Genomic DNA, 11,581 nt, shown 5'->3' on the forward strand with positions numbered 1-11,581 from the left:
CTATAAGTGCCGCACCATGTTCTGCGCGTGCGCGCTAAGCACTATTGTCTCCCTCTTCGCTCCCTCCTTTCGGCGTCCTTCTCTCCCTCTAGCGGTCGCCAAAGAACTCAGCTGCCCAGAAGCCGCACATGCGCCTTCCCCACCTCCCCTTGCGCGGTCCCTCCTCCCTTCCCGCTCCCACTAAGCCCTGCCCTATTGGTCACACTTCCTGCTACCAACTTTGCCATTGGCTCACCGCTCGCGGGGCGTGCGCGAGTCTTCCGAATGACAGACGGTCCAAAGGAACCAATGAGATGACGGATGCTAAGACGCGGGCGGGAAGCTACTGAGGGACACGAGGACGGGATTGGCTGAAGGAGGGGAGCCGCGGCGGCAGCCAATAACGGCGGCTGCTACTGCCTAAGGGGACCAATAGAGGTGCAGCTTGTTGCGAGGTGCGCCGAGCGGCGGGCGCAAGTGTAGGCCGGGCGGCTTTTCTTTCATATTTCCTCGGCCCCCTCCCCCCAACATTCGCCGCACCGTTTCTTTTTTTTTTTAACGCCGGAGGAGCAGCGACGGTTATTGCTCGTCGGAATCATGAGGCGAGTAAAGGGAGGGGGGAGAAATGGGGGTCCACGTGGCGGGGGAGGGGAATTGGGGGCAGGGAAAGGGGAATGGAAGGATTGGGGGTCAAGGCGGGCGCTCACTTTTTGTGGGGCGGGCGCTTGTTTGGGGCGAACTGTGCTCAATAAGCAGGACAGGGAAACCCCCGAACCTCCAGGGACGGAAAAGTCTGCTTTTCTACCTGAATATGGGAGCGCGCGAGGGAGAGAGAGAGATAGACTGCTGCTGCACTTGGAAGCTCCACCTCCGGCTGTCGTCTGCCTGCCCTGCCCCCTTGCCAAGTGCCATATAACGGGGAGGGACAGGATGGCTAAAGATGGAATTCCCGTTGCCCCTCCTAAGGACGCATCGAAGACGGAGCGAGATTGTTTTCTCCTGCTCTGGAGGGCAGGACTCGAGATTCCAACGGGTCGGACTAGATGACCCTTGGTGCCCCCTTCCAACTCCCACAATACAGCGGTACCTCGGGTTACATACGCTTCAGGTTACAGACGCTTCAGGTTACATAGGCTTCAGGTTACAGACTCCACTAACCCAGAAATAGTACCTCGGGTTAAGAACTTTGCTTCAGGATGAGAACAGAAATCGTGCTCCGGTGGCGCAGCAGCAGCAGGAGGCCCCATTAGCTAAAGTGGTGCTTCAGGTTAAGAACAGTTTCAGGTTAAGAACGGACCTCCAGAATGAATTAAGTACTTAACCAGAGGTACCACTGTACTATCATTCCAGGAACAGAAGAAGAGCCCGGCTGCTGGATCAGGTCCCAATGCCCCTTCTTAGTCCAGCATCCTGGTCCCACAGCTGCCCCAAAGGGAAGCACAGAAGCAAGATCCCCACAACACAAATAGCCGTCTTTCCCTTTCTGGCCACTGGCATTCAGAGGCATCAGGGCTAATAGCCATGGGTACTTTCCTTCTCCCGTGAATTTGCCAAATCCACTTTGATAGCCATCCAAGTTGGTGGACACCACTGTCCTCCTACGGGAGAGAGATACAACAGCCAAAGGGTCAGATAATGGAAAGGGAGAAAAAGGATAGCCAAAGGGTGGACCTCCATGTACAGAAGTAATCTACCTTCTCTACATCAGATAACAGGGAGGGGTGAGGTAGCTGAAAGTGAGGCTTCCAGGGGCAGATGCAGTCTACCTCTCTGCAGTTGGCAGATAATTGGGAGATCGACTTCACAACAAGAGCGGGTTGGGCTTGGGACTTCATGGGCCTTGGGTGTTATTGAGCTTCGAAAGGCATGTGTGACTTCACTGGATAGTTACAGGTAGGTAACCGTGTTGGTCTGCCGTAGTCAAAACAAAATAAATAAAATAAAATAATTTCTTCCAGTAGCACCTTAGAGACCAACTAAGTTAGTTATTGGTAGTTATTGGTATAACTGCCAATAACTAACTTATTTGGTCTCTAAGGTGCTACTGGAAGGAAATTTTTTATTTTATTCACTGCATAGCAGAAGGAAGTGAACTTAGGATAACTGTTAGTCTGCCCAACCTGGTATTGTCAACCCCACATGTGAGGACCCTGTGACTCGGCAGATGTTGCTAGACACCAACTCTCATCAGCTCCAGCCAACATGGACAATAGTCATGAATGATGGGTTTCTGGATGGAGGGCACCAGTTGCCCGATGCTTAATGTAAATGGGGGGAAAGGGTGTAAGGAAACAAAGCGCTGGGAACAGCTGATAGCAGATTGTGGCTCTTGCTTGTACTTATGACTTTCCCCCCTCTTCTTCCCCCATGATTTCTTTCAGGGGTGACAGAGGCCGTGGTCGTGGCGGACGCTTTGGTTCTCGGGGTGGTCCTGGCAGTGGGTAAGTCCCACACGAAAGTTTGGCGTCTGTCCATTTCTAGCAGCACAAACACAGGAAACTGCCTTATATTGTGCAGGGCCATTGGTCCATCTACCTGCTCAGTATTGTCTCCACTAACGGCAGCGGCTGTCCAGGGTTTCAGGCTGGGTTCTCTCCAGGGAATACTGAAGGAAGCCCACTGGTCTATTCAGCAAAGTTTTACCTGCAATGACTGGAAGCAGATGGGCGTTCAGACAGGAGACATTTCCATCCGTACAAGGCCAAAATGGATCAACTGAAACTGTGTCTCGGTAGATAGAACACACTATGGTTTAGATGGCCAAGTTTTCTAGGCAGGAAGCCTACTTGGGAGTAACTCATTGAATATACTGGGGCTGAATAATCACACATAGGCTCTTGGTGTCAGCTTCACATCCTTTTTCCTTATAACATCCCTTAAGTAAAGTCAGGATAAGCTAAAGAACATGATCAAGCCTGTGACATAGGTCTTGAATGTACTGTAAACTCTGGCAAGACCAAAATCAAAGTTCACTATGTTAACTGTGTTTCAGGTTCCGGCCCTTCGTGCCTCACATCCCTTTTGACTTCTATGTGGTAAGTAGGCCTGATGGGTGCTTTTGAATGTGGCTGGCAGTCCTAAGTTTGAGAAGTTTGTCTTGGGAAATTAAAAATCAACCCAGCAAGCTGTGGGATTGGAGAACATGGAAGCTTTCTGGATACAGCCATGAAATGGTGCGCCTGCATTCTCAAAATATGCTAGGGGAAAAGTAGTGCCCAAGGTTGACATCAATTTTTGTAATGCCTTGCAGTAGGAATCAGACTTTTAGACCCACACATAAGTACACATGAAGAGATGGGTGAGATCAAATTGGAGGTCCTACCTTGCCTTAAAAAACAAAAAACTGTCCTGTTTGTTCAATACCTGCCTGTTGTTGGTGGCTGTGTTATGTGCACAGATTGCTGTTTAGTGGTGCTGAGTGGTGAAACCACATATATGAACACTGCTTAAATGGGACCACTGAGGATGAACATAGTGCATTTTGTGTGTGTGTGTGTGTGTGTGTGAAAGTCTTCATAAAGGTGTCCTCCTTCCTTCAGTGCGAAATGGCTTTCCCCCGTGTGAAACCAGCCCCAGATGAGACTGCCTTCAGCGAAGCCTTGCTAAAGAGAAATCAGGACCTTGCTCCCACTTCTGCTGAACAGGTGTGTCCTGCATGATTGCTGCACTCTCCCCGGTAGAATTAAGAGGTTTCTGTCAAAGAGGTGGGATAGGAACCCTGGATAAAATTATTCAGTTGCTTTTCCTATATAGGGGTGGTCAGACCTCTGTTTCCTCTAGGAGTTAAAATAAAACAATAATAAATTAAAAGGCAGTAATGCTCTTTGTGCTAAAAATTGAAAGCAGTAATCGTCATTAAATGTCATATCGCCTACAATTTCTAAGAGGCCTTTCACCACCCATTCTCAAAAAATAAGCCACGTTCCTGAATTTAAGATTTAAATCATTCCCGAAATAATAAAATTACTAAATCTCCTAGTTAGATAACATTGCAGTCCTTCCTTGATATACGAATATAGTCTTGTCTTTTTTACTTTAGACATTGTAATATGAAGGGCAAAGAATACAGTTAACTGCTATTGTGTAATTTGTGGTTTGGATTGGATGTTTTATTTATTAATATGTTAAATTTTGCACAGCTGCCTTGAACGGCCAATTGCACATTAAAATACGGTATATAAACCAAGGTAATAAACAAATAGCCACATACTACTCTTATTTCCCCCTTCTGTACTAGGCTTCTATCCTCTCTCTGGTGACCAAGATCAACAATGTGATTGACAACTTGATTGTGGCTCCAGGAACATTTGAAGTGGTGAGTCAGTCTTCACTGAGAAGACATTGGGAGAATACTCATGTTTATCAAGGGAGTATGTGTTTTAATCTGAAGGGTTGTGGTTTGCTGTGAGACTTCTCTCAGTAGACACAATTGCCAAACTGGGATTGAAACAGAATCTCCGCTGAGCCAACCTCCAGGCAGGATCGCATCAGTCCCTCTAGCCTAGATTTCAGAGTGACACAGGCAACAGCTTTTTTAAAGTTTACATTTGAATTTCTGAGCAAGTGCAATGGGCACCATCTCTCTCCGTTCATCTCTCTCCCCACTACCCGGATCAGCCACCCCAAAAGTGGCAGGCTGTGAGTCTGTAAAAAACATAGAGTTGAAAGAGGAAGTGGGAAGGAGGGTCACTTTTCCAACTTCCTTTTTTAGCTCTATGTACTTGGGCTTGGAGGCTTTGTGGGCCAACTTGGGAAGATCTGAACAGCATATTTATGTGTACATCTCTCTCTCTCTCTCTCTCTCTCTCTCGCCTTGCCAGCAAATCGAAGAGGTTCGCCAAGTGGGCTCCTACAAGAAAGGAACCATGATGACTGGCCACAATGTGGCAGATCTAGTTGTGATCCTGAAAATCTTGCCCACATGTAAGTTTTCGTATTTGCAAAGGGAAGGGAAAATGGCAGAGTGGGGTGGGGAGTGTGTTCTAATGGAGCCTTCTGCAATGAATTTTGACTTCTGCTTCCATCCACAGTGGAAGCTGTTGCCGCCTTGGGAAACAAAGTTGTGGAAAGCCTGAGGACGCAGGATCCTGCTGAAGGTGAGCAGCCCGTTTTGTTTGCCATTGCCCTGTTCTATGCATCAGCACACTCAGTACTGCATTCCAAGCAAAATAACCCCAGGGGGAAAGGTATATGCTAGTGGCACAGCCAGGAAACAAATGGACACTTGAGGCGCTTCGGGAAAACACCCATCTTTTGCCTCAAATGCAATTGGCTGGATTTGGGATGGGAAGACTGTGGCATTCCAGATATTGCTTGACTGCAAGTCCCATCTCTTATACTTGGCCATGCTTGGGCTGCTGGGAGTTGCTGAAGGACCACTGATTTGGGCAAGATTCACTACTGGGGTCCAGAGTACTATCTGGTCCACAATACAGAGAGAAATCTCACCAAGCATTGAGATCTGTAGCTACTCTTCAGTCACTTCTTGGCTCATTTCATTCCTGTTTTTTTCTCCCCTTAGTCCTGACCATGCTCACCAATGAGACCGGCTTCGAAATCAGTTCTGCAGATGCAACAGTGAAGATTCTTATAACCACTGTGCCCCCCAACCTCCGCAAGCTGGATCCCGAGTTGCACCGTAAGGAAATTCAGGCAGTTTGTTTTCTCTGCAGTGGAGGGGCAGGGGGAAGGGCAGGATGGATGGAAGTTGACCTTGCTTAAATAGGTTGTGCTTTTGGTAGAAGAGTAGAAAAGAGCAACCTGCCCAGAGCGCCTTGAGTGCTGTTTTTATTGGGTTGAGGTGTGTGTGCCGAGCATAGAAGGCAGGAGTGTTTCCCTGCTGAACACAGTTTCCCTAATGCTGCCACTTCTATCGTCTTCTCTCCACTCACCAGTGGATATCAAAGTGCTTCAGAGTGCTCTGGCAGCTATCCGACACGCTCGCTGGTTTGAGGAAAACGCATCTCAGTCCACGTAAGTCTTTCTCCCTTTGTGCCTGGGGAGTCACCTTTCCTCCTCCAAGCCTTCTAGCCTTGCTTTTGCCCCCAAGGTGTTTTTTTAAAAAACAAAACAAAACACCTAACTGCAGTGTGTCCTTGAGCTCTGATAATGTCGCTTGCTTGTCTGCATGTAGGACAGAGAGGTGTGTGCAAGAAACTAACCTATGGCATAACGGTTATATTTACATTTGTTCCTCTGCCCGCTTTTGCCTCTGCCCCCCGCCCACCAGAAGGGAATGCCGCCTTCAGGCTCAAAAGGGTTCTCCTGCCCTTGTGGAAGGACACAGGGGAGGAAGCTCCCCAATCTGTAAAACCTAAGGCAAACTAGGGTCAATCTTAGCTCTTACACTGGGAAACATCAAGGCTTCGATGCATCTCTGAGTTTGGACTTGCTCCAGCTGCTTCCTTCTGGTGCTCTTGGTCCAGGTCCTAACTCCTGGCAGAACTCCCGTATCTTGGGGGCGTATGTCTATTCACAATGAGCCTCCTTCTGATTCTCCGGACTCTGGCATGGGGGCAGTTGAGGCACAAGGATGAGGTGTTCTTTGTGTAGATTTGCTCGCTTCTAGTGCTGCTTGCGCAAGATTCATGCCTTTGCACTTGGTTCACTTAAGCTGGCATAAGAGCAGTAGCCTTGCTGGATCAGACCAAAATGTCAGTTTAGTCCAGCATCCTGTTTTGTAGAGTGGCTCACCAGATGTCTCTGGGAAGCCCACAAGTAGAATATGAAGACAGAAGCCAAACACTTAAACACAGAATTTGCCCCCTTGCAGATGGCATTCAGAGGTAAATGCCTCTAAATAGGGAGATTTCATGTAGGTTTTGTGGCTAATCCACCAATGGACACCCTTCTCTTTAGTAGTTTAGAGTCCAGTATTCTAGAGAAAACCATCACCACCAATTGTTTTAGAAAATTTAAAAACGGCTTGATCCAAACACCCCCCCAAGCATGGTTCAAATAAATAAAACATGGCTATAATCCACAAGCCAATTCAAAACAAATACACACACGCACACACACACACAAATCATTTTAAAACAAGGATAATATCAACAACACTTAAAAAGTATATACAGGTAACTAAATATTCTGGGAATGACATTGTTACCTTCTTTCAGAGTGAAAGTCTTGATCCGTCTGCTGAAGGACCTCAGGATGCGGTTCCCAGGCTTTGAACCCCTAACACCCTGGATTCTTGACCTGCTGGTATGTGGAGAGATCAAGGGCAGGTGCTTGGCTTCCAGTCTGGGCTGATTCTCTAATGGTGGCTGCTTCATGTTATGCTTTCTTGATCAAAACATTCAAGCATCCTGTTTTTGCGGTTGAGAGAAGCTTGGCAGCGATCTGCATCCCTTTTCCCTGTGTGACAACACTTTGAAGTTGTAGATCAGAACTAGGACAGATCTTTTTTTAAAAAAAAATCATGAATTTAAAACAGTTAAGGAAGGCAGAGATGATGGAGAAACAGGAAATGAATGTGGAGACTCCATTGGGTCAAAGACAGTCTCCTGAATAATTTAATCCATAATATAGTGCATACTTAGAAGGGTTGTTTTTCATTTGCAGGTAATTGCATAAGATTGAGGTGCTCCTTAACTTAACTTTTTCCCCCTGCGAATATAAATATTCTGCAGGGAAGGAAAGGGTGACAACATATTTACTATATATATTGGAAAGTTGTGTGCTGTGCATTTGGACATCTCTTAAGGCAGTGGAACCAATTTGCTGCATGATGTCTCCTGAGATCAGTGAGCAGCTTTTCACTTACCTTTGGATCCAGTTGGATGCCATTTTGAATCAAGATGGTAGACTGAAGCTTGCCAAACCACTGATTTCAAAAATCCAGTGGTTTTCGTTGTTTCCTAAAATTCCTGAGCAGCTCCAGGTATGAGGCTGCCAGTGCTTAATGAAATAAAATGTTGAACTGTCTTCTTAGTAAGCCCAACTGAATCTCGTTGGAATCCTTCCCCAAGTCAAAAGAGACAGAATTGTATTGCCAGTAACTGGGGAAGCAGGATGGAGAAAACAAAGCTCTACTATTTGCTCTTCTCTTTGGTTCTAGGGACACTATGCTGTGATGAACAACCCCACACGGCAGCCTTTGGCTCTCAATGTCGCCTACAGGTATAGTCAAAACCCTTTTAAAATTCAGGGGGGAAGAAGAGAATTTGTGTCTTCCAAGTGCTACATGGCGGGGGTATTATTACTAATCTTGCTGCTTCTTCGCAGGCGCTGCCTTCAGATCTTGGCCGCTGGGCTCTTCCTTCCTGGCTCTGTCGGCATCACTGACCCCTGTGAGAGCGGGAACTTCAGAGTCCACACAGTTATGACCCTGGAGCAGCAGGTAACCCATCCCCCTTTTTTAATTGAGATACCGTATAGTGCAAGGATTTAGGTTGAGGGGGACATCTGTACAAGAATGTACAAGAGGGGATGAGGACCTGTGGCTCTCCAAGTGTCGTTGGAACCACAGCTCAGCATCGTCCCTGACCGTTGGCCATGCTGGCTGGGGCTGATGGGAGTTGGGAGCCCATCAACATCTGCAGGGCCACGTGATCCACACACACATACACTAGTTACATCTGCATGCACATTGATATGTGATCCTTGATTGGTTGGGATATGTGTCTGGGAAAGGGGGTGGGGATCCTGTGGCCCTCCAAATGCTGCTGGACTCCCAGCTCACATTATCCCTAGCCACTGGCCCTTCTGGGGCTTATGGGAGCTCAACACCACATGGAGGACCATCGCTGGTATAGTGGCTATAAACATGAGCTGAAAGCCCTTGCCTCTGACACAGACTTAGTATACAGTGGTACCTCAGGTTACATACGCTTCAGGTTACAGACTCCGCTAACCCAGAAATAGTACCTCGGGTTAAGAACTTTGCTTCAGGATGAGAACAGAAATCGTGCTCTGGCAGCAGCAGGAGGCCCCATTAGCTAAAGTGGTCTTCAGTTTAAGAACAGTTTCAGGTTAAGAATGGACCTCCGGAACGAATTAAGTACTTAACCTGAGCTACCACTGTACATGGCTTTAGCGAAGCCTCTACTCTTAATAATATTGGCCTGCCAGGGCTGTTTCAAAGTAAACTCTGCGAAAGAGGTATTCAATGAAAAAGTATTCAAATACTTTTGGGGGGCAAGATAAGCAGCACACCTCCAACTTCTCAGCAAATTTTGGCCTCCTACAAAAAATTCTAATCCTCATGGCTAAAATACCTGCATAGGATTGTCAGAGTTGGACCCATAGGTGTCACACCTGCTTTGAGATGCTTTGCAGATTACAGAAGCATGAAGTTCAACTACTGTGTGTCCTGCACTGTTTGAAGAGACAAGCGTGTGTGCCCTTGCTGTCACTCAAAGAGAAACGTGCTGTGCAGGTGGATTTGCAGCCCAGAGAGGTCCTGAAAGTGCAGAGAGGGGACAATGTGTGACTGGTCTTTCTATTTCCATCTAGGACATGGTCTGCTACACAGCCCAAACCCTGGTCCGCATTCTCTCTCATGGCGGATACCGGAAGATCCTCGGGCAAGAAGGAGATGCCAACTGTAAGTAGGAGCTCTTGGAAGGAGCTGCGGCTCAGTGGCTGGAGCATATGTCCGGGATCTCCTTGTTGGGCTGGGACACCTTCCCGATGGAAACCTTGGAGAATGCCAGTCAGAGTAGACGGTATAGAGCTAGATGGACCCAAGAGTCTCACCGGGTACAAGGCAGGTTCCTATCTTGGAAAGACAGATGGAAAGTGGAGCTCTCTCAAACAGTTTTGCTGGGACAGGCCTGCTCCATCAGGCCTCCTCTCCTTCAGCTGTCACCTGGGAGCAGGTGTTTCATCAGACTGCCTCCATGGGAGATAGGAAGAAGGGCTCACTCACTCCTCTGTTCCATCAGGTGCCTCCTACCCCTGAACTGGGTCACCCGGCTATTATAAAAACAACTGGTTAAGAAGCAGTGCCCAAGTTTTTGCCCCCCGCCCCCTGATTCCTTTTGTGTGTAGCGTTCCTTTAAATTACAAGCATACAGGCAGGGTCTGTCTTGTTTTAACTGATTGTACATAAGCCAATCTGGGAACCTTTTTGGCCAAAAGTCAGGGTGCAGATATTCTAAATAAATAAAAATAATGAATGGGGGCACTGGCACACATTATCACTCAGTTATTGTAACCAAGGAAGTAACTAGTCTTTACCTCTAGGCAAGTGAGCAGCAGCAGCAGCCTCTGGTGTTAAAATATTATTGGCTCCAAGTCTTATGCTAGAGGGATCGGGTGGTCTACATATAGGAATAAAGCCACACTTTGTTCTACTACATTGCAGCCTTTGGCTGTAGCTGAGGTGAAAGATGTTTAGAAATAGGCAACGAAAATCCAGCAGGAGAGTTATCTTAGGGGAGATGTGCCATGGCCAACAGATGGCTTGTCAGCAGCATCAAACAACAATCCTAATCACATTTAACCTGAGTGTAAGCCCCATTGAACTTGGTGTGACTTAAATTCAGAATAAGACAAGCATAGGATTGGATGCTGGCCCTCGGCTGCTCGTTCCTCGGTGCACTTAGCCCAGGTATTTGGAACCCATGGCCTTGCGGGTGAACTACAACTCCCCTCATTCCTGCTCATAATTGCTAAAAATGCTGGGAGTTGTAGTTCAGCAACATCTGGAGGGCCGAAGGTTCCTGCTCTAGTGCAGTGTTGGTTGTACAGGCTTAACTACCTGACTCACCACCACCCTGGAACATTCCTTGTTTCGCAGACCTGGCTACCGAGATGTCTACCTGGGAAGGTGTGATTGTGACCCCGTCGGAGAAAGCCTACGAGAAACCACCTGAGAAGAAGGAAGGGGAAGAGGAGGAAGAGAACCAGGAAGAGACTGCTACCGGAGAGGAGGAAGAGAACATGGAAACCCAAGAGTGACCTGCCAGGTGTGATGTGGCGGATTCAAGGGGGCAGCCCTCTCTAGTTTCTCTCACCCCCCGACAGTAACACAGCTCTCCCAGCACACCTGATTGATAGCTGGTTATGCCAAGAGCTCCCTCCTCCACTCCAGCCGCCTTTATTCCCTCTTCCTGGCTTCCCTTCCACTGAGCCCGTTCACTTGGTGTCTGTTCTGGATATGTTCACCCTGATAGTGAGAGCTACAGATGGCACTCTATCCCACACCCTCTTGGAGCTGCGTGTGCTTTCCAATGCCGAGGTTAAATTTCCTGGGTCATACTTTTTACCCAGGACCCCTTTAAAAGTGGTGTGCCTGCTTGTTTTATTTGACTGGTGGGGGGTAGAGTGGATAAGAGGCTAGTGACCCCTGGATAATTATGGTGTGGAATACCTGTGTTGCTTAGAATGCTGATTTAGGAGCAAAGAAGAGGAGAAATGGCCTGAGCTGGTGTTCAAGAGCTGTTTTGCTTCTGTCTTTCAGTGACCTCTCCCCTTGCCTCTGCTACTGATGGATGAACAGCTGAAGAAGGCCAAACCTGACTCCCCTTTTCTGTTTGTTATTCTAATTGTCTTGTTTTTTAAAATTCTTGCTATTAAAATTGTGTTTTCCTTTTAAAAGCTGTTAGTTGGTTTGTCTGTCTGGGTGCTGGATCTACCAATTGGTTACATCACC

At 47.5% G+C, this 11,581-nt stretch overlaps 1 protein-coding gene across 1 annotated transcript; it reads left to right on the top strand.

The window, feature by feature from the left end:
* Positions 1–414: 414 nt before the first annotated feature.
* On the top strand, positions 415–11,526 carry ILF2 (interleukin enhancer binding factor 2). Its single transcript, XM_028709941.2, has 15 exons — positions 415–581; positions 2,361–2,420; positions 2,972–3,014; positions 3,519–3,623; positions 4,217–4,294; positions 4,800–4,902; positions 5,010–5,075; positions 5,501–5,617; positions 5,874–5,952; positions 7,098–7,185; positions 8,042–8,103; positions 8,209–8,323; positions 9,439–9,529; positions 10,727–10,895; positions 11,390–11,526. The coding sequence occupies exons 1-14, from the start codon at positions 577–579 to the stop codon at positions 10,885–10,887; spliced, it is 1,173 nt and encodes a 390-aa protein (XP_028565774.2). The 5' UTR covers positions 415–576; the 3' UTR covers positions 10,888–10,895; positions 11,390–11,526.
* The last annotated feature ends 55 nt before the right edge of the window (positions 11,527–11,581 follow it).

Source organism: Podarcis muralis, chromosome 16 (genome assembly GCF_964188315.1).
Source record: "Podarcis muralis chromosome 16, rPodMur119.hap1.1, whole genome shotgun sequence".
In the NCBI taxonomy this organism is placed as follows: domain Eukaryota; kingdom Metazoa; phylum Chordata; class Lepidosauria; order Squamata; family Lacertidae; genus Podarcis; species Podarcis muralis.

Bases quoted from the DNA above. Each gene is read 5' to 3' on its own strand.
- ILF2 (XM_028709941.2), top strand. The intron at 4,903-5,009 runs GTAAGTTTTCGT...TTCCATCCACAG, and splicing joins CCTGAAAATCTTGCCCACAT to TGGAAGCTGTTGCCGCCTTG. The intron at 7,186-8,041 runs GTATGTGGAGAG...CTTTGGTTCTAG, and splicing joins CCTGGATTCTTGACCTGCTG to GGACACTATGCTGTGATGAA.